The sequence below is a fragment of the Ursus arctos genome, unplaced genomic scaffold, assembly GCF_023065955.2.
Source record: "Ursus arctos isolate Adak ecotype North America unplaced genomic scaffold, UrsArc2.0 scaffold_33, whole genome shotgun sequence".
Lineage (NCBI taxonomy): Eukaryota > Metazoa > Chordata > Mammalia > Carnivora > Ursidae > Ursus > Ursus arctos.
Window position 1 is genome coordinate 27,310,250 of NW_026623019.1, and position 22,074 is coordinate 27,332,323.

Genomic DNA, 22,074 nt, shown 5'->3' on the forward strand with positions numbered 1-22,074 from the left:
CTCCTGATTCCCTGCTTTGCAAAGACAAGGAAGTTTATGACTTTTTACGTGTTTACAGAGTTTGGCCCTTACGCAAAGGGAAATTTCTTTTTTAATCTGTTGTTTGAACAGATGCGTAAACAAAAGCATTGCTGCCTTTCAGACTTCACTATTTAAGATTTAATAAAAAAAAATGAAAAAGCACTTACGTTTTTTTTTAGTCTCTATACAAAGTTGGTGTGATCAGGACCGTGTGAGGACCTGCGGCTACACAGTGCACCCACACGTGGCCATGACCACGGAGTGCCTTGTGAGGCTCTGCGCTATTCTCAGGAACAAGGTGTAGACCAAGAGCTTTTCTGTAACGGGCAGATCCTCTGGTGATCTTAGAACCCAACTTTAATTAATCTTTCCACTCTGGCTTCTCAGTAGGTCCAAGCCATCAGGACCTTCCAATGTCTTTGAAAATCTCCTCCCTGTTTTCAGTTTTCTCAGTGACGAACCAAGCCTAAACATCTGGTTATGGGAGAAAAACAGTGAATGCGTCTGTTGAGTCTGCATTGTTCTTTATTCTGGTGTATATTCTACAGGTGTTTTCTGGAGAAACCAGCTTAGCGGACAGATCCATTCCAGAATTGCTTAGTAAAACATTTCAGTAATTCCCAGTAGCCTGCAGCAGAATGATAGCAGCCTATCAGGCTGTTCTGCTTCATTGTGCCCTGTCCCTGTCCAAGCTTCCTCCGCCCCGTGGAGGGTATAGAGGACCAGGGGACAAAGAATCAGCGGCATCTGCACTGGCTGTGGATGTGTCTCTAGGAATTAATCCCAAGGAGCTTTAGAAAGAGGGGGGTGGGGGAATGGGATAGACCGGTGATGGGTAGTAAGGAGGGCACATATTGCATGGTGCACTGGGTGTTATACACAACTAATGAATCATGGAGCCTTACATCGAAAACCGGGGATGTACTGTATGGTGACTAACATAATATAATAAAAAATCATTATTAATTAAAAAAAAAAAAAAAGAAAGATGGCAGAGATTACAATAGTGTTTCAACTGCCAAAATGGGAATTAGAGGCTATTCATGATTGCTTTTGAAACTCACTCTCCTGGATTGCAATGTTTCTTGCCCCATTGTTATAAGTGGTTGGCTATAAGAAAGATTGACCCCTGTCAGCTTTTTTCATTGCCTTGCCATTCCCATCTAGGTGCTCTCTGAAGGTCTTTTAATTAATTTACCTCCAAAATTATTTTTTACCTCCAAGACTATAAGTAGAAAGGTGTTGTTTTTTTTTTAACTTAAACATTCTCTGTATTATTCCCAGGAAAGTTTCCTATTATATAAAGATAGGTTTCCTACGTAGCAGAGTAAATAGAAAAATGTTAATGTAATCATGTGGCTGTGAGGTAGGGGTATATGCCTTTTTTTCTTTTCTTAGTACATTGATGCCAAAGATTGCTATCTTTAAACTTTTTAAGAGTCAGGTTTTTTTCCTTTCATATTGAAAATCCATATATACTTTATCACCTTTTTTAAAGCTATGCCTTTCAAAAAAGAACTATTGGTTCAGTTAAAGTAATGTAGCTTGGCTTAGATCTGTCTAATGTCTTGAAATACAGACAATGCACTTTTGGTTCAAAGAAAAAGAAAGTATTATCAAAAGTTATCTGAATGTTTCTTACTATTGGTCTGAAGATAAGGCACTTAACTGGTAGAACCAATATAAGTCTAAAACTTCCCAGTAAAGAATAAATTGTACAGAATTATATACAGTTGTTTAGGTCTGGATTCATTGTGGCTACTCTAGGAGACAGAATTTTTCCATAACAAAGTGCCCTTTTATTTATTATAATCCTAACATACATCTTTTACAACTTAAAATAATTATAGTTTTATTTTATAGAATGTATACGCTGTAGATTTTTAAATAGTAATTTTTATTATATATTTTCAAACACATTTTACAGATACATCAGAAAAATCAATAATGATTTTATAACTTCATCAAAATTAAACCAAAGCTGATAGCCATGAAGTCTTTGAAGTGAACTATTTCCAAGTTAAACATTTAACTGTGAATAGATGAGGAGACTACTTTGGCCAAAATATAGTAGAATAATTATCATTTATAGAAATAATACATATTTATCATTTTAGCTGAATTGAACAAATTTTTATATTATGAATTTTAGTTTTAATAACAACTACCTTTGTAAAGACAACACATCATGTGTTTATTTTTTAATTATTTTTTAAAGATTTTATTTATTTATTTGTCAGAGAGAGAGTACAAGCAGGGGGAGGGGAGCAGCAGAGGGAGAGGGAGAAGCAGGCTTGCTGCTGAGCAAGGAGCCCAATGTAGGACTTGATCCCAGGACCCTGGAATCATGACTGGAGTCAAAGGCAAATGCTTAACCAACTGGGCCACCCAGGCATCCCTACATCATGTGTTTAAATTCTTATTATATAGATCAGATTAAGACTTACATAATCAGACATAGCCTGTCTTTTACTTTTTAGCCCTGTTTAACTGTGGTCTCGGGGGGACAGTTTTTCCTTCACTTTTTCAATTCTCAACTAATTGCTCCATATATTATGTATATGTCCATAGGAGATTAAAATTATTACTTCTCATAGATTACTGCTCATAGATTAAAATTATTACTTCAGGATTCTCTGATAAATCCACCCTCTTAAGTAACCCCCATTTCCATTTAACTAATCTCATTATCAAATGGATTTTTAACTGCATTTTTACATTTTCTAGAAACAATTTCTGTGTTCTAACTTAACACTAAGTTTTGTTTTTTATAAAGATTCCATAAATTGAATTTGACTTTTCATACAAACACTATAGTAGAAACATCTAACAACACCTAGTAATTAAGCAAATAATCATGGATATAGCAATACTAAGTTATAAATTATATTCTAATAATGTCAAGCTTTTTAAAATACTTACTGGCAGAAATATTTATACTATACAATTACTGTACAAAGCCCTTATCTTTATAATTCCTTATCATTATAATCATAAATTATCATATGGAAGTAGCTTCATCAGAATCACAGAATATAGAAGTACTTCCTTAAGGCAAATCTTAATGGATAGTTCTAAAGAAATTTTTAAAGAAAATGTTAGGAACAATTAGGGGCTTTTGCAGAAAATGGCATTTCTGCTTTATTCTTGTCATGATTGCAAAATTTCTTTTTAAATACAGACATAGTGTTCCAGTTCTTGGCCATTCTGCTCTCTAGGGGAAAGAGGAGTGGATTCATTTTGCTTTCTTTAGCAAGCAACCTCGTGTTAAGAAGGGATAGTATTGTCCTTTCAATTCCTAATCCAGTTCATTTTACTGATTTTTCATTACTCAGGCCTTTATTACTGTTGCTACTTCTTCGTGTTGCCTCAGTGTCATATGACTTCACAGCTTTGACATAGTGGTAATGAATGAGCTTGAGTCCAATCCACATAATCTGGAATCTTTTCATCTTGGCCATAGGCCTTGAACTTTGCTTTATAATAAATTATAACTATCACTGCAATTGCAACTTGCACTTTGGCACTGTTTTCCTTGTATCAGCTAGCGTAAAGGATGCTATTTTACTAGAGTGAAACCAGCTTTATAACAAGGCCACCAGAATGTTTATTAAGTTAATTAATAAAATTTTGTTTCACAGCCTTGTTTCAGTAGTTTCAAAGGACTCTACTAAAATGGAAATCTGAACCTAGATAAATTAAAAAAAAAAAAAGTAAAGGATAGGGTATTGAGCCCATGTGGGAAAAGAATGTTTTTCCTTTTTTATGATTGTCTAACATAATCAGGTTTTTAAATATGGAATATATGGGGCGCCTGGGTGGCGCAGTCGTTAAGCGTCTGCCTTCGGCTCAGGGCGTGATCCTGGCGTCCTGGGATCGAGCCCCACATCAGGCTCCTCCGCTGGGAGCCTGCTTCTTCCTCTCCCACTCCCCCTGCTTGTGTTCCCTCCCTCCCTGGCTGTCTCTCTCTGTCAAAGAAATAAATAAAAAATCTTTAAAAATAAATAAATAAATAAATAATTATGGAATATATGGAAAAAATTAAAGATCCATATGTTTGATACCTGTTGTTGGAAAAGCTGAATTTCCCTGAAGACTTTATGAAACTGACTTAAAAAAAATGTATCCATACAAAGTGTGAGCTCTGTAATCCTGCCAAGGTCAGAAAGACCCAGAGTAATCATGTAAATTATTGAAAATTGCCATTGTCTGGCATGATTTCTCTGTGGCTTCAGAAATTGCAGTATGTGAGGATGGAGTGTTCTTGGTTGGCCTAGTTCCTTCTTTTTCCGTTTATTCCCTTTATCTTCATGTAAACATCCCATCTCTCCTTACAGTAATAGATCACTATTTCTTGGGGATCATCTAAGATGATGAGTCTTTTTATTGGAAATTTTCAACATTCATCTGTTTTCTTGTGATATAGAATAAATGCATCAAATCTCTTTCAAGTTTATCTTTAAAGGTCAGCATTTTCCTTTCTGTTAATGCTTTAAGATTCAAGAAATGATGCCTTTAAGGAGAATATTTTCAACATTTTGTGTTTGTCCATCTGGTTCACAAGAGGTATTTAAGAAGTCAATTTATTTTCATTAGAAATGGTTTGCTACTACAAACCATACAGTTACAGGGTGCCTGGCTGTCTCAGCTGGTAGAGCATGTGACTTGATCTCAGGGTCGTAAGTTTGGTACCCATGTTGCATATAGAGATTAAAGACAGAAAGAAAGCGGAGGGGAGAAAGAGAGAGAGGGAGAGGGAGAGAGAGAGAGAGAAAGAAAGAAAAAGAAAAAATAAATAACATAGTTATGTCATATGTGTTATCTTTATACTCAGTTTATTTCAATAAAATGAACTTGAATATAAGTTGAAGAGATAAACCATTTATTTTTTAAAAGAAAACTAAATGTTCTGTCTTTAAAATTAAAAAAAAAAAATGCGCTTGCCACTTTTAAGTCCCTTAAGGGTTGGGGCCTCTTTGTATATGTAAATATCTTTTTTCTCAACTGCATAGTACGGTGGCAGGAAGATAATAGGTGCTCAGTAAATATTTGTGGAATGAAAAACTATCCCCTACCCACACTCATTTGTATGTGCCATTTCAATCCCATCAAACTCCTATAAAAGAAAGATAATTATGTCATCAGCAAGAATCTGTATCTAGTACACTCTTACAGTCTTTCTATGTCTGAAAAAAAGAATTTAATGATAGTTTAACTGGGTATAGAATTCTAAGTTTATAGTTTTTTCCTCTCTGCATGTAGAAGGTATTATCTAACTATCTTCTGGTGGTAGTGGTATTAATGAGAAGTCTTTCTTCAGGTTGATTGTCATTTCTTCGTGGGTTATCTTGTTTTTTCTCCCTGCTAGTTTTTAAGATATTCTCTGTGATATAACAAAGTGCAAGATTTATTATTATTTTTCCCACTACAGATTCTCTCTCCTTTTTTGATTTGAGGATTCATGCCTTCTTCAATTACCTGCCATTATGTCTTTGCAGTATCTCTTCTATTTTCTGTATTCTTTCCTTCTAGTATTTTAGAAGTTTTGGTGTATGTCTTCTTACTCTACCACTTTCTCAACTATCATTGTAAGGTTGTTTATTCTGCTGCTTTAACTCATATTTTGACCTCGTTCCCATCTCTGTTTTCTTTTTCAAAACTATATTTATTTTTTAGAGTTTGTGTTTGGTTCTTTTTCAGATCTGCCTATATAATACCCAGTTCTTGCTGGTAGATTCTATTCCTTCCTTTATCTTTCTGGACATGCTAACGATTTAGTCTCTTTCAGGTTTCTTCATTATCTATAATTCCTCCCATGTGTATTCTCACACTTGTTGCAGCTGCCCATTTTCATGGTGATGGGCTTTATATGTTCTTCATAATTTTTGCCTAAGTTCCTCCCCACACCTGCCCCCCACATTGGAATCAAAAGCATTCTCTGAATTATGGAAGTCTTCCTAGGGTATGTTTTTATATTCATTCCTCTTTGAGATCCATAGTTTTCAGTGATTCTGGGCTATTTTTTTATGTTGGTTTTTAGCTTAGATTTTCCATACCACCCAGGTGCTACAAAATCAGATTCCACAACTGGCACAGGCTGGGCATTCCAAATTTCATCAATGATTCTTCCTATCCAGCATAGGAAGGTAGCCTGCTTCTATCCTGTGTTCCCAATTTGGGCTTTCCTAGCTTTAATTTACGAACTGGATAACCTCTTAACTCCTCCTTTGTTTTTGGTTTGTTTGTTTCTTAATGCAGGGAATTCAGTCATTTTCATCCCCCCTCTAGACATGGGGCCTGCAGACTATAACTTAAGGCATTAGTTCCCATTGACCACTATGTTACTTCTTTGCTTTTTGGCACCTAGTGATGTGCCTTTCTTACTTCTGAGCTCAAATATAATTTTGCTGTTGTTGTTGTTGTTGTTGTCAGATTGTATACACTATTTCTCTTTTTGGAATGGGATGGGACTTTCCACATATTCACATCTTCTCAGGGAAATCGGAACCATACAGTATAAAAATTTTTTTTTCTTGACCCAGTGGTTTTAACAGTTTATGTTAAACAAGCAACCCGTATAGTCTGTAAAATAAATATGATTTTATCTATAATTTCAACCAACTGTAGTTAGCATCTTAAAATCACTAAATATCCTGGCAATCCAGTAGAGATTAAAGAGTAGGATTTACGAAAATGGTTCCTTGGGGCCCCTGGGTGGCTCAGTCGTTAAGCGTCTGCCTTCGGCTCAGGGCGTGATCCCGGCGTCCTGGGATCGAGCCCCACATCAGGCTCCTCTGCTGGAAGCCTGCTTCTTCCTCTCCCACTCCCCCTGCTTGTGTTCCCTCTCTTGCTGGCTGTCTCTCTGTCAAATAAATAAATAAAATATTTAAAAAAAAAAAAAAAGAAAGAAGGAAAATGGTCTCTTAATTATCACATTAAGATTGTTATTTTTTAAAAGTTTGACTACTTACATAAAATTAAATACCTGAAAATTTGATTACTAATATTGAAAGAAATTCCTGAATTTAAGAATTTTAAATATCTCATTTTTATGCCATTATTTTTATAATCATTAATTTTTATCCTCAGTATTGGGGATATCAACACTTACATAGTATGCGATCAGTCTTGACAATGAAGGCATCGTCTTATTGCCATTACTTTTATCATATCTTTAGGAAAGATATACCTTTAACATATATCTTAGACCACAGACACCATGGAAACATCATAGTATTGCCATTACTTTTATATATTTCAGAAAGATATAAAAATAATTTTCCCTATATCTTCTTTTTAAAAATCTAGGTTAACATCTCTTATAGTGCTATCAGGTGGAAAATATGATATACTTGATTATAAAGAGTTTGGGGAAAAAATAAGGCCATCTCCTCATTTAACCAAAAATGACTATTTTTTCAGACTTAGTTTTTGCTTTCCTTCTCTTTTCAGACACATAAAGAAAAAGTGAAGACAGATACATTGACACATACAAAGAAAGGTCAACAAGTAAGTGGAGGAAGCATTTCATTTCCCCTTTACATTTCACACCCTGTAAGCCAGAAAAAGAAAAAAGTCTACCGCACAGACCAGACCACCTTCATAATTGGAGAAACGCCGAAAGGAATCCGCAGGTATGTCTATAACAACATTGGACTTTAAGAATTATTCTCGAAAGAAATATGGCTACTTAATAAAATACACAAATTATCTGAATCTTAACCATACCTGACATCTGAATTTGTACACTTTAGAAAATAAATTCCAGATGTTTTAAATGTTTTTAGAAAACTAATCCCTCAATTGATAAAAAATGAAATCTTTTTATGTGGATACATGAAATTCCTTAAGTGCACTATATTCATTCATTGAATATTTATTGAACACTTAATATGTACTCAGGCATTGTGCTGAGTGCTGAACGTACAGTGTAAAAAAAGGACATAGAGCTTATAGTGCAGTGGGAGTTGGCATTAAACCATAGGAATTTTCAAAAGTAAAAAAAACCACAACTTATGAGTAATTATTTAATGATAAAGAAGTGGACAGGCCTCCTTGATAGAGAATAGTGGGATCTGGAGGGGGTGCAGGTATCTTTCTGTTAGGTAGTCAGGGAAGACCTCGAGACAGAGTTGACATCTGAGACCTAAGGGATAACCAGGCAAAGAACTAGAGTTAAGAACATCCTGAGGAGGGAAGAGGTTGGTGTGTTCAAGGAACTGAGAGAAGACTTGGGTACTTAGTACATGATAAGCCTCACGGGGTGCCATGAGATGAAGGCCGAGACATAGATGGGGCCGGAGCGTGCAAAGCCCTGTAGGTAGTGGACAAGAGTTTGGATTTTATTCCAAGTGTAGCCAAAAGCTGTTGAAGCATGAACGTGATCTGATATATGTTTCTTAAAGATTGTTCTAGTTTCTGTGTGGTAGAGGGCAAACAAGGGGAAACCGTAGGAACTAGTTGATGGTGGTTGGCCATAGAGTTGTTGCCATGGAGACAGTGAAGTGGATGAATTCAGTTTGGTGCTGGACTGGTTGTTGGAACAACAGACTGGGTTGACTAAATGGGGAAAACTAGGAGAGAAAAGAGTTTGGAGTGAAAAAAAATCAAGAGTCCTCTTTTTGCTTATAATAATTTGAGGTTCTATGGAAATGCCAAATAGGCAATGGATATGCTACTCTGGGGTTTGGGGACTGGAGATCTAAATGTGTAAGTCATCAGCATGGAGATTGCGTGAACAGCCTAGGAGCCGGGCACAGAGAGGCGAGGAGGAGCCCCAAGACTGAGCCTTCAGGTAGCAGTGGCCTACGGGGTAGGAGGCATAATATAAGGTCCTGAAGTCCAGGAGGAGTGAAAGTTTCAAAAAGGAGGGAGCACTTCCCTTTATTAAATGCTTCTGAGAACCAGAATCAGATGAAGTGGGAGAGCACCTCCTGGAACCGGCAGCAGAGAACTCACTGGCTGCCCTGGTGGAGTGGTGTGCAAGTCTATGGGCAGATGTTGGTGCTGGGCTGAGGTGGGGGTGTGCAAGTCTATGGGCAGATGTTGGTGCTGGGTTGAGGTGGGGGTGTGCAAGTCTATGGGCAGATGTTGGTGCTGGGCTGAGGTGGGGGTGTGCAAGTCTATGGGCAGATGTTGGTGCTGGGCTGAGGTGGGGGTGTGCAAGTCTATGGGCAGATGTTGGTGCTGGGGTGAGGTGGGGTGTGCAAGTCTATGGGCAGATGTTGGTGCTGGGCTGAGGTGGGGGTGTGCAAGTCTATGGGCAGATGTTGGTGCTGGGCTGAGGTGGGGGTGTGCAAGTCTATGGGCAGATGTTGGTGCTGGGCTGAGGTGGGGGTGTGCAAGTCTATGGGCAGATGTTGGTGCTGGGGTGAGGTGGGGTGTGCAAGTCTATGGGCAGATGTTGGTGCTGGGGTGAGGTGGGGGTGTGCAAGTCTATGGGCAGATGTTGGTGCTGGGCTGAGGTGGGGGTGTGCAAGTCTATGGGCAGATGTTGGTGCTGGGGTGAGGTGGGGTGTGCAAGTCTATGGGCAGATGTTGGTGCTGGGGTGAGGTGGGGGTGTGCAAGTCTATGGGCAGATGTTGGTGCTGGGCTGAGGTGGGGTGTGCAAGTCTATGGGCAGATGTTGGTGCTGGGGTGAGGTGGGGGTGTGCAAGTCTATGGGCAGATGTTGGTGCTGGGCTGAGGTGGGGTGTGCAAGTCTATGGGCAGATGTTGGTGCTGGGCTGAGGTGGGGTGTGCAAGTCTATGGGCAGATGTTGGTGCTGGGCTGAGGTGGGCAAGCAGGGCATGGGCAGACCCTGTGACAGCTCTTGGAGAGTGAAAAGTAGCAGGACCTGGAGGGCGTTGTCAGTCAAAGGGAAGTTTTTTTTAAGTTGAGAAGATAATAGAACCTGTTTGTGTGTTGAGAGAAAAGACGAATAGGGGAAAAAGAGATCATGCCAGAGACGTGCCAACAGAAGTCCTGGAGGCGGGAGAGGGTGAGGTCCAGACCCCTGAAGAAGGTCTAGCCTTGTAGATGAAGGGATGAAGACAAGCACTGATATGGTGATATTTCCTCAATTAACTGAGAAGTAAAGTATCAATTCAGAGGGAGAGAAATTTCAGGAGAGGAAAAATCATGAAATATGTATTGTAAAGTAGGACAGTAGGAAATATTTATTATAAATATATAATATATATTATAAAGTATAATTCTAGTGAGACTAGAATTCATGGCTTATGTTAAGTCCCTGTTTGAGAGTAATTCCAGTAGAAGAATCCATGCAGTTGTGCAGACTTTGTTCAGCAAGCTTCAACTGCTCGGTTACAGACCAGAATAGAGAGATGGCTACGGTTTTTCAGGGGTTAGAGTGGAGGGAAAGAGAAGCAAGGAAGCTGAAAAATGTTTGCAAAGGAGTAATTATAAAATTGAACCTAAGCCAGACAAGAGGAGGCTTGATGAGGTCAGAAGTATCTTCCAGCATTGTCGTCATGGGGGAATTGAACAGTTGAGCTCGTGTATAAGGTGCCTGAATTCAGGGATTTGCAGGTCGTGCCGTTAATGGTAATGATGGTGGCAGTCACTGGTCTTAGGAATAAGGAGCTGACGTGCAGCTGATTCTTGGGTCAGGAGTGGTAAAGAAATTGGTGGGCCAAGAATTGGAGTTGGGTGGGGCATCCACATGGATAGTGGTGTTATCAAGAATGATGACAGGGGATGGGTAAGGAAGCAGGATTCATCTCAAGTGTTCGGTCACTAGCAGGAAGCAATTAAAAGGTCACTTGACAAGTTGAGGGAGAGAATGGTTTAGTGAGTAGCATAAACCTAAAAGAGGGGAAGGAGTCTCCAAGAAAATAATGGTCTGGAAGCAGCAATGTGAACAATGAACCCTGAGATTTAGGGTGTGAGGTATAAGAGCCTCCGCTTGTGAGGGCTGCATGGGAAGAGGCTGTATGAGGGGACAGAGGGACTATTCTGGGAGAAGAACAGGGGAGTTGGTAGATCATAGCCTGGTTCTAGGGGCACTGAAGAATGGTCTGGAAGGGTGAGGGATTGGATTCGATTGGGAATGAAGAGACTAGGAGGGGATGAGAGGCCAGTGCTTCCAGGTAAGAGATGAGTAGTGGCTGAGGTAAGCGGGGATGGGAGGCCTGGTTGAATTGGCCCTGAAGTCTTAGCAGGCAATGGGCAAATGGTGATGGTTCTCTGGGTTCCAAATTCTTTCCTCAGGGTTTGGCAGCTCCTCGGCCCTTGGGCGCTGGTGTGGTAGGTTGGAGCATGGCTCCTAGCTGCCCACCATTACCCAGGAAGTTGAACACCACACACGCTACAGTAGCGTATCTCCTCTTAAACAGACATATAATTATGATTCTGGGCAAACTTGAGCAATTTACTTTGGGCAGTTATTTTGCTCAGAGGCTGACCATAATGCATTTTACCAGTTTTTGGGGAGCACAAGTGTCCTTATCCCCTCTAGCACTGCATATAAAAATAAAACTATTAACAACACTTAGTTTTTGCCTCTTTTCCTTCTTTCTCTACCTAGCCTAGGGAATAAATGCCTCAGGCAAAGTGAAAGGCTAACGTTTGAATACCAACATCTGAACCAGGGAACAGTGTTAGAACTGCTGACACGTCTTTCCCGCTAACCATCCACCTTTGTGAGAATCACGAATCGGTACCAGCTGCAGCCCTCAGGTCACTGGAATGAAGCTTCTGTCTCCCTTCTCTTCAGAAAGCTTAGGCAAAGAGAAGATTGTTTAGCTGTGTTCTACCCCTTTCCCTCATTTCCTCGAGGAAAGGGGAGAGATCTTAAATTATATCCATGGCACACAGCTACTCTGGATATATTTGCTGAAAGATACCTATCTTTGGTTTTCTTTTTTTTCTTTCTCTGTAGTGGCTCCTGATGTCTACTCTCGTTTACTCAATTGTCCTTACAAAGTGGCTAGCTTATACCTCCTGATTGTACCTTGTACTTCCTTAAATACTTCGAGAAAATTCCTCTAAAGTCCAAGAATTATGAAAGCAAGTTAGAAGGCAAAAATAAAACGAATTATAATCGTAACTCATCCTGTGAAGGGGCATCCGCACAGCCTAATTTACTTGCACGTTACTGACATGACACGGGGTCAGAGCAGCTCTCCTCCCAGAAGTGACAGACTTGTAGGACTGAGTGAGGTCAGCACAGCAAAGGTGAAAGTGCTTTGGCAGCTGCTGAGACACCACCAAGTCTTGGATAAATAAAAAGACATCAGCCTGTAACTTTGCCATTAACTTAATCTTCACAGCACAAATATTTATTAGAAAGGCCATGAAAATGGATTTGGAGATGATTAATAAACAAAATAATAATACCTCAGTACTTCATATGAAGTGAAAATTGGAAACTTTTAAGAACGTGCTTGTTGCTTTCCAACAAGAACATTGGCAATTGCCAGGACAGAAATTTGAAAGCTTGTATTTGTGTATTAAATATTCTGTTGGCAGGAAGAGTGGCTGTTGGTCAGGCATAGATAATATCTGGACTTGGAACAATTAATAGGACCAGTGTGGTGAGGACTAGAAGCCAGCGTCCTCGTCTGGAGCCACGAAAGTCCTGAGCATGCAGGATGGATTGCCACTAGAATCGCAGGAAACACAAACTGTATAACCTGGCCTGAGCAGCAAAAATAATAGTGGCTTTAAATCTCCTACTTACATACATTACAAATAAATCATTATTTTACCTTCAGGATTCCATTGTGTTCAGAAGAAAATTCAGACCTCTGAAATTGGCATATGGACCCCTCACGATTTTCAGCCTCTTCCTTGACTGTTTCTCCTGCCCTGCTGTACGCCAGGTCCCCTCAGAAGTGGGCCTGTGCGTGTTCCCTCTCTCCCCGGAAGGTTTCCTCGCTCATCCTTGCCTGACGGGTGACACCAGAGAAGCCTGCCCTGCTACCTTACCCATGACCCATCACCGGCTTCGGTACCCCTTCTGTGGACACCCACAGGGCCCTGTATTTACATCCGTAGTGGGATTTATCACTCTCTTCTGGTTTGATTTTTCATGCATCTGTCTCCCCCAGCTCGACTATAAACTCCTTGAAGAATATGGGAGTAGGACTGTTCACAGAGCCTTCCACACATAGGGTCTATAAATATTTGTTGAATGCACAGATGACTGTTTTAAGGAAATATATAAAATATTAATATAATTCTAAAACGTTGGGACTTTTAGTCATGTGCTACAGCACCGTCTCTGGCTTTTGTCTGAAAGAATGTTTGGGAACATTGAGCTCTCCTGATTCATGGCCCAAACTCAGCATCAGCAAAGCAATACCCTCTGTCTTAATCTACTCTGTCTCCCATAACGAAATACCACAGACTGGGGCTTAAACAACAAAAAGTTATTTCTCACAGTTCTAGAGTCTGGGAAGTTCGAGATCAGGGTGCCAGCTGATTTGGCTTCTGTTGAGGGCTCTCTCCTGGCTTGCAGATGGTCACCTTCTCACCATGTCCTCTCATGTGGAGAAAGATCTCTCTGGTGGCTTCTTATGACCTCATTTAACCTTTATTACTTTCTAAAGGCCCTATCTCCAAATATAGTCAAACTGAGGATTAGGGCTTCAACATAAGAATTTGAGGGGGACACAGTTCAGGCCATAGCACCCTTATCTGGGGAAAGGAGCAGAGTCTGGTGTCTAGGGTTCTGAGACTTTTTTTCTTTCTGCCTCTGTCTTACAAGGGTTCTGGAAGGCCCGTTTCCTCACACATGCGTACAACAGCTTCTGTTAGTATCTTATACTAAAAGTGGAACTCACTACTTTAAATAGCATCTCCTTTCCTAGTTTAGCTGTCTATACCCAAGTTGGACCAGTTGGGGTAAGAATCTAGGTTTATCATTTTAGGATTTTCCTTTAGGATCATCAAAAAGTGTGAAATTTCTATGTTGTATTTGTGGAGGAAGGGGAAAAAGGAGAGAGAAGGAAAAACCCTTTATTTTTCAGAATTCTCTCTCTTCCATTCATTAAGACCTTTCTTTAACAATTGTAGGACTTAAACACAATATAGATTTTCACTTGATCTTACCCAAAAGGCCGAGAAGCGATAAACTATACAGTATAGATTTTCAAATACAGATTATATAAATTATGATTCTCGTGTCAGTCATAAATTCATTGGCTGACGAGAGGAGTAGCGTGCGGGGATCCCACAATTCCCAGGAAATACCTAATGGTATAAATCAGAATAACTTAAAAAGCTGGTGATTTCATGAGCTCAAGGTTTCTTTCAGTAGCATGAGGAAAGAAGTCACATCCTGCTAGTATAAGATGCATTTTCATTATGGAATTAAGCTAATACATACTAAATGAATAAAATTACAGTTGACCCTTGAATAACACAGGTTTGAACGGTGAAGATCCACTTATAGGCAGATTTTTTTTTTTTTGTATATACAGTACTGTAGATGTATTTTCTCTTCCTGATGATTTTCTTAATAACATTTTCCTTTTCTCTAGCTTATTTATTGTAAGAATATAGCACATAATATAGCACATTGTATATAATGCATATACCATACCAAGTATGTGTTGATTGACTGTTTTATGTTATTGGTAAGGTTTCCAGTATTGGTAAGGAAACCAGTCAAGGTTTCTAGGCTAATTTTAGGGAGAGTCAAAAGTTATATTTTCAACTGCATGGGGAAATGTAACACCCTTGTTGTTCAAAGGTCAAACATGCATTGCTTTGTCTCTTTATATAATATCATTGATGATGAGTTCTTTAAAAATAAAATGTAATAAAAATAACCACTGCTTTTGTTCATTAAATCTTCAGAAAACAATTTGAAGAAATGGCTTCTTATTTTAACTTGCCTTCTGTAAAGGAGTTTGCTGAACATATAACTAATGCCACATCAGAAGAACGACAGAAAATGCTAAAAGACTTTTATGTTTCTCAATATCCAGAGGTAAAAGAATTTTTTGTGGATTCAGCTGCAGAATTAATTAAATCTTCCCATCAGAAAAGAGAGAGAGTCAGGAATAAGTCTGAAAAAAGAGAATCTCTTATAAAAGAAAGGCTGTCAGATTTTGAAACTTTGTCATTTAAAGATTCTCCCAAAAAAGGTTCTCAAATTTGCAGCCCAAAAATATATAAAGAAAAATCAGTTAAGTTTCAAAATCACAGTTTCCATAGAGAAGAGGTACTTTCTAATGATGGAGAAACGAACGAATCACCTATAAACTCTACCGAAGAGACTGACAATGGGAAAAACAGCCAAGCCTTCAAAGACACTGTAGCATCCTGCTCCCTGAACAGTAAGTCTGAAGTATACGAGTTAGAAAAATTAGAATATACCATGAAAGACCAACAAGACCTTACAAGAACAGGCTTTTCAAGAACTGAACCCCTTTTCAAAATGGAAAACAAAAAGATAGAAAATCCAGAGTTAGGAAACACTTCTGTGGTAGGCTTACTAGGTGACACATCTATTCTTGATGACCTCTTTAAAAGTCATGGGAACAGTCCCACACAACTGCCAAAGAAAGTTCTTTCAGGGCCCATGGAAAAAGCAAAACAGAGACCAAAAGATTTCTGGGACATCTTGAATGAACAGAATGACGACAGTCTTAGTAAACTCACCGACTTGGCAGTGATAGAGACTCTATGTGAAAAAGTGCCCCTTGCTGCCTCCTCCAAAAGGAAAGAGGAGCTGGAAACTTCACTTTGGAAATCAAATGAGAAATTTTTGTGGAAAAAATTTAGCTCAAGTGATACAGATGAAAACACAACTAATGCGCAAAAGTAATGCATAAACATACAATGAATTACCATAACGGATGAACTTCTGCCGTCCATGTTTACAACACTGTGTTCCACACTCGTTATGTTACTGTGAACACAGTTGTCAGCATACATTTTTATTAAACTCTTGCTCTCGGTTGTTTTAGCCTAAAAGGTTATTATGTATTTTTTCCTTGATACCTGATTTGATCTTTTAAAGATATGATTGTATTATAGTGTAAACATCTTTATGAAATAGAAAAGGCCTGGATTTGTTATCAGGAGACCTGGGACGTCTCCCCTGCTGTGTAACCCTGTGCCTGTTAGTAAGTCACTTACTTTGGTGTGCAGATATTCTCTAATACGAAAGATGAAGGTTGAACTCAAGCAACATTTGTGTCCTTGCAGCTTAAAAAGGCTTTGGTTTACTTTCCCAGATTCCATTAAGTCACAGGCCAAATTACGGTCATCGCCAAATCAGGCGTACATTGATGTGTTTCTTTCTTACCAGCATTTAGAAAATTAACTGTTTTCCTTTTCCCAAAACATCATGTATTGTTACTAAATTATTTTAGAGACAGTAATAACTAGTACTGAATATATGATGTTGTGTTAGAATAGTAAGTTTGTAACTGCTCAGAATCGCAGGGTTAGTGTCGTAGAACTGTGCCGGACGAGGTGTGACACCGAAGTCGTCTGACTACTGCCCAGAGCCGCAGGACTCCGTGCCTCCGCCTCTCGTACAGCAGAGAGCGTGTAATCAGTGTAGCTGAAGCCGTGTGTGGTACTGCTGGATCAAGTATGGAGAAGTGAAGGAACATTTTACCGAAAACCGTTCTTTTTTGTTGAGTGTAATGTGTATGTTTATAATCAACGAAGTGTGCTTATTGTCGAACTCATCTCCGGGAAACCTGCGCTGGTCCCTGCGTGCGGCGCCAGCGGCTCGAGTCGTGCGGGTGGGGACCCCTGCAGCTGAGAGGCCGAGGGGGCGGCCGCCAAGGCGGGGGTCATGCCTGGCACGTGGGCGCAGGGAGCCGAGGCCTCTACTGGCCCGCAGGCAGATGCGTGGCGGCGGCCGTCCCGCGGTGGGGCTCGCGGAGCTGGGGCAGGGGAAATAGGGAACAGCAGTGAGCCAGTGCCGGTGCCCCGAGCGCGGCGGACTCTTGTGTCGAGGGGCAGGGCCTTCGGGGCACCCGCCGTGGCCGCGGGCCCTGGTGCGAAATGGGAAAACAAAAAGAAAGAAACCTGTTCTCAAGGGACTGCGCGACTAAATACTTTTTCGCTGGCGTGTTGTTGAGGGCTGTGAAAACTATTTTCTATCATAACCCAGTGCGTATGTGTTAGTACAGATTGAAATAAAATGTTTACGAAATAATATGTACGCATAAGGCATGCAGTGGACTTTGATATCTCCTTTTCTGTTGCACTTTTGGCTCTTACGTCTATGTGTTTTTTAATGGTCTCATAACCCACTAAATTGATTTTATTAATGATTAGAAATCACAGTTTGCAAATCATTGTTTTAGATCATATAGTTTTTGGGGTTTGGGGGGTTTTTTGCTACTTTCAGCTGAGTTGTATCCAGACTTACCAGATGCTGAGTTTCACCACTGAGGTGCTTGCTACAAAATCAGTGTGTTGTGTATCTGCGGCAGACATATTAATGTTGTTAGCCTGCTGTGGGCCTAGCTGTAGGAGGAGCCAGGATAAGCAAGCAGACACCCCTTCATCTCAGTTTTCGTACCAGGTGGGAGAGTTCAGTCATTTTAATAAAAGTGGATCTTTCATAAAATAAAATACCTTTAAAATTTTTAATATAGATATGACCTTTGAATCATAAAATGATATTCATACAATATAATGAGATACTATTAAAGAGATTTTTATCAGTAAAAGTCAAAGTGGGAGCAAAAATACAGACCTAGAGTTTAAAAACGAGTTTCAGCAGTTGCCAGTGAAACTATCATTATTATCATGTGGGAACAGGGTGTCAAGCAGAGTACAGGGTCCAGCATGGAAAGGAGCCAGTCAGGAAGTTCCCGGAGGGAAACTGTAAGGGTCGACTTGCCCTGCACTGAGCAGTGGGAAGAGTCGGATCAGCCATTGATGAATCTGGGAGTGGACACTACGAAGGGCTGACAATGAGAATCCTGCCTAGCCCGCCCCACCATGTTCTTCCAGTTAAAGAGGTGGCCCCAGGCAAATCCCAAGGCTTCTTTCAACCTGTTTCCCCCTTTAAATTTGAGACGGACTGGATCAGTGATGTTCCAGCATTTTTTAAAGCAATTGAATTCTATCTTAATTAGAAGATCAATTGTTGAAAATAATTAAAATGGAGGTCTGCTGGGGGCGCCTGGGTGGCACAGCGGTTAAGCGTCTGCCTTCGGCTCAGGGCGTGATCCCAGCGTTGTGGGATCGAGCCCCACATCAGGCTCCTCCGCTATGAGCCTGCTTCTTCCTCTCCCACTCCCCCTGCTTGTGTTCCCTCTCTCACTGGCTGTCTCTCTCTGTCAAATAAATAAATAAAATCTTTAAAAAAATAAAAAATGGAGGTCTGCTGGTTCCAGCAGCACCACCATGGCTCCAGGGAGCACTAGTGTGAAAAACCCCGGGATGATACCACTGCTAAAAAACCTTCCAACTTCAAGTTTCCAAGATTCTATTTGCCACATCTGTCTTGTTCCCTTCTCTTTAAAGCACTCAACACACAGTTATTCATATTGGAAACTGAGGCAAAATACAGAGAGGCTTTTGCACTTGAATTCCTTGGGGTTCCCTTGAAGCCCTGAAACCACTTCTCAGAGTAAATTAACATCATCTGCAAGCCGTGCGGCTGCCCCTACGTGGTCAAGGCAAAGGAGCCTTAGTTTGCAGAGAGGAGCTGGTGGCAAACTTTCTGGTAGTCCACAGGAAATGAGAAAGCCAAGGGCAGTATAGTTCAAAGGTTTTAAAAATCCAATGTGTGCAGTTTTTAAATTCTGAAGTTATCCTTCCTTATATTAAAATTGTCCTGTTTGTATGAAATGATAGTAGATCATAGTTTTTAGGCTTTTTCATTTTCCTTACCCGATATAAAAATTGATAACCATGTGTCCATTCCCAAAAGTTTTATTTGACAATTACTAGTCTATCAAATCCCTAAGAATGGAATCACTGCCTGCCTCAAAGTTCACGAACGGCTACCTCCATGGCCACGACGTCATAAATCCAGTTAACAGGGGGTCTAGAACCCACTGAGGATGTCGCTGAGCCTGTGTGATCCTGTGAGATGGGTCTGCCTGCCCAGAGCCCAGAGCTCGAGCACGTGAAGCTGCTCAGCTCATTCTCACCGGGTCGTCACTGATGTAGCCTGGTCCCCAGGTCCGTCCCCCCTGCTCTTGCAAAGCGTCCTCCACCCAGTGCTTCCGGGAGTGTTAAAGCGAAGACTCCTAAGTTCAGGAACACATGTTGTCACTGGCGATACTGCATGTGCCCTGGGTGACAGCCTCGTGTGCTACCCCGGCTCCACGTGGTGTTTGTGGCAGGTGGGAAGAGCATCACACCTTTTCTCCGTTAATGGGCAACCACAGGAGGGCTGTCTTACCTCAAGGTCTTACAGAGTTTTAAATGAAAACAGCCCTTTGGGGAGATTGACGCTCCCTCTGGAGGGAAGCCCAAGGCTGTGTGGTTCCCAGCCCGGAAGTGGCAGGTCAGAACCACCCGCAGAGGCTTTCAGGAGGTCGAGGGGTCAGCACAAGCACCTATTTTTATGTTTAAAGTTTCACACCGTGATACGACGTGCTAATATTTTGTCTGAGACCGTCGCCGGCACGACTCAGCCGCCGGACACTCCCCACTTCGGTGAGCCCGTGGCCCGGCCGCGGCGCGCGTCCCGGAGCCCCAGAGTTGCCGGTAGCGCTGTGCTTCGACTTGGTCAATATGTACTTCGTTGGCTCTGCTGCAGGTTAACAAATGGCGGTGGTTGTGTTTATCCCCTAAATTTCCAAATTGAGTCTGAACTAGATGAGTACGATGCCTTTCTGTCACTGACGCAGATACCGCCCAACTGACGCTCTTGGGTTAGCACTGCTCTCACTCATGGTTAAGAACCAAGAATGCCTCTTTTGGGGCGCCTGGGCGGCTCGGGCGGTTGAGTGTCTGACTTTGGTTCAGGTCATGATCTCAGGGTCCTGGGATCCAGCCAGGGACACAGCTCTGTGCTCAGCGGGGAGTCTGCTTCTCTCCCCCTCGCCCTCGCCCTCTGCTCCTCCCCCACTCCAGGCTCGCTCACACTCTCTCTCTCTCTCAAATAAAATCTCTCTTAAAAATTCTTAAAAAAAAAAAAAAAAAAAGAATGTTTCTTTCTACAGATGTCTTTTTGGTTAGCTAAATGGGCCCCTCCATCTTGTTGAAGGAAATAACTAACTCACTTTATATTGTTTTAGCTTGTGTAAACAAGGGGAAAGTGTGCATCTCTGAATGTCTTGTATGTCTCTAAGGAAATTCTAGTGAGTCATCCTGTCAAATTAAAATATGAATTAGTCCTCCCCTCGCCCCGCATATATCTTTTAACTTTGATTTTATTTTTTTTGCAAAGTGAGACATGCTTCTGGACTAAAAGACTTCAAAAGAAGGCTCATAATACTTAAGGCATGTATTTTTTCTTTCCTCAAACTTTATAATAAAGCACTGATAAGAACAAGAAGAGATTGTAATTTTTCAAAACGTAAATGCCAACATGTGCTCCATGAGAACCGACTTCACATGATCAGATTATGCCCGCTCTGCCCCCCAGCCACCTGCCAGCGCCGTCCGGCTGCTCCCGCAGTTGACTCTCCCTCTCCGCAACCAGGGCTCACTGCCCTCTCTGCCAGAGCCGTAAGCAGCCTCCCTTCAGCGCTGCCTGGAAAAGCCCCACGTTCCTTTCAGGGCTGTCCTGACTCTCAAGTCCACCCCTTGGCCCAAGCATCCTGCCTACCAGTGTCAGGGAGCCCTCAGGCCGCATCCAGCCACCTCATAGCTTCCCCCAGTCAGCTTTCCCTGCTCTCCCCAAACACCTCATCCTTCTCAGACCTCTTCACTGCCTGAGTCGCCAAACTCCCCTTCCACAAAGGGGGGAAACGCATTAGCAAAGCTGAGCAGGCTGACTGACATGAAAGGGGCGCTGAATGTCAGACCTGGGCCCTCCTGAAGCCAGATCACAGGCAAGTCATCTCTGGCTGCAGCAATTCACCAACCTGCCAGGAGAAGGCAAAACCAGCCAGTCTGCGGCGCTCCAGCCAGGGTGCCATCGCGCACCTTCTGACATGGCCCAGGGCTGCCACGTTGCCCTGGAAGGCACGACAGCTCCTGAAAGATTAGGGCACAGCAGCGTGCCAGGGCATGTTGGGGTGGACAAGCAGATCTCAGGAAGCTTAGAGTGTCCCCTGGGAGGGCGTCAGTAAGAGGGCAGAACACACCCAGGAACCCAAGTCCAAGATGTGTGCGGAGTGGTGGAAACAGGGTGGCTCCCAGAGTCCAGAAGCTAAGAAACATGCTTTGGGATGAGTGATCAGCAAAGTCCACCCCAGATTCTGGGGCTGGGGCTGGGGGCCAGGCCTGAAAATGGGAAGGCCAGAACATCACTTCCTCCCATCTCCCTCGGCCTCTTAAACCCAAGATGACCAGGAAAGTGGGCAGTGCAGAGAAGTTTGAGTTTTGGATTGGCCAAATATAAAAACGCTTCTGACAATCTAACCTCCAAGATACACAAAGGCAGCGGGAGATCTAAGAGCCAAAGGAGAGCGAGACAGAGTCAGGTGGGGTAACTGCAAGTCCTGGGCGTGGGGCACAGGCACCAGGGCACCTCCGGAGTCTGCGCAAGGAGAGGCCGTGTGGCCTTTCCTCCTGCGCGTGTGACGACATGTCGGTGTCGGCCCGGGGGCCGCGCTGCCGCCGCCCTCCCGGGCGGGACCCCAACCCAGGCGCGGAGGGAGCGCACGCTGCCCGGGAGTCCGCCTCGCCGGGGTCCCGCCTTCCCCTCCCGCCCCGCAGGCAAATATTAGAGGGTGCATGGGGGTCGAATTGCTTCAAATAAAGTTCGTCTGAAGTTTCCAGGAGGCCACCGTCACTGGAAACCGCGGCTGCGGGACGGCCACACCCGAGCCCGGGATTCACCGCCCCAGGCAGAGGAGACAATCTGCTCCTCCGACTCAACTCACTTTCTCCCTTGGGGAAAAGAGATAGAAGCAAATTAAGTCACGCTGCGGCTGCAGTGATGGCAAACACGAAAGCAGACTTCAGGGGCTTGCGCCTCGAGGGCGCGTTATCTGCCATTAGC

General features: G+C 42.1%; 1 protein-coding gene across 4 annotated transcripts in view; it reads left to right on the top strand.

Annotated features, from left to right (window-relative positions):
- ERCC6L2 (ERCC excision repair 6 like 2) overlaps positions 1-17,148 on the top strand; it is a 147,906-nt gene extending 130,758 nt beyond the window's left edge. For all 4 annotated transcript variants that reach the window (XM_048218348.2, XM_057305535.1, XM_026518837.4 and 1 more), the window contains 2 exons: positions 7,474-7,655; positions 14,829-17,148. In XM_048218348.2, coding sequence (XP_048074305.1) covers positions 7,474-7,655; positions 14,829-15,801 — 1,155 coding nt within the window. In that variant the 3' untranslated portion in view covers positions 15,802-17,148. The remainder of the gene's footprint in view (positions 1-7,473; positions 7,656-14,828) is intronic.
- The last annotated feature ends 4,926 nt before the right edge of the window (positions 17,149-22,074 follow it).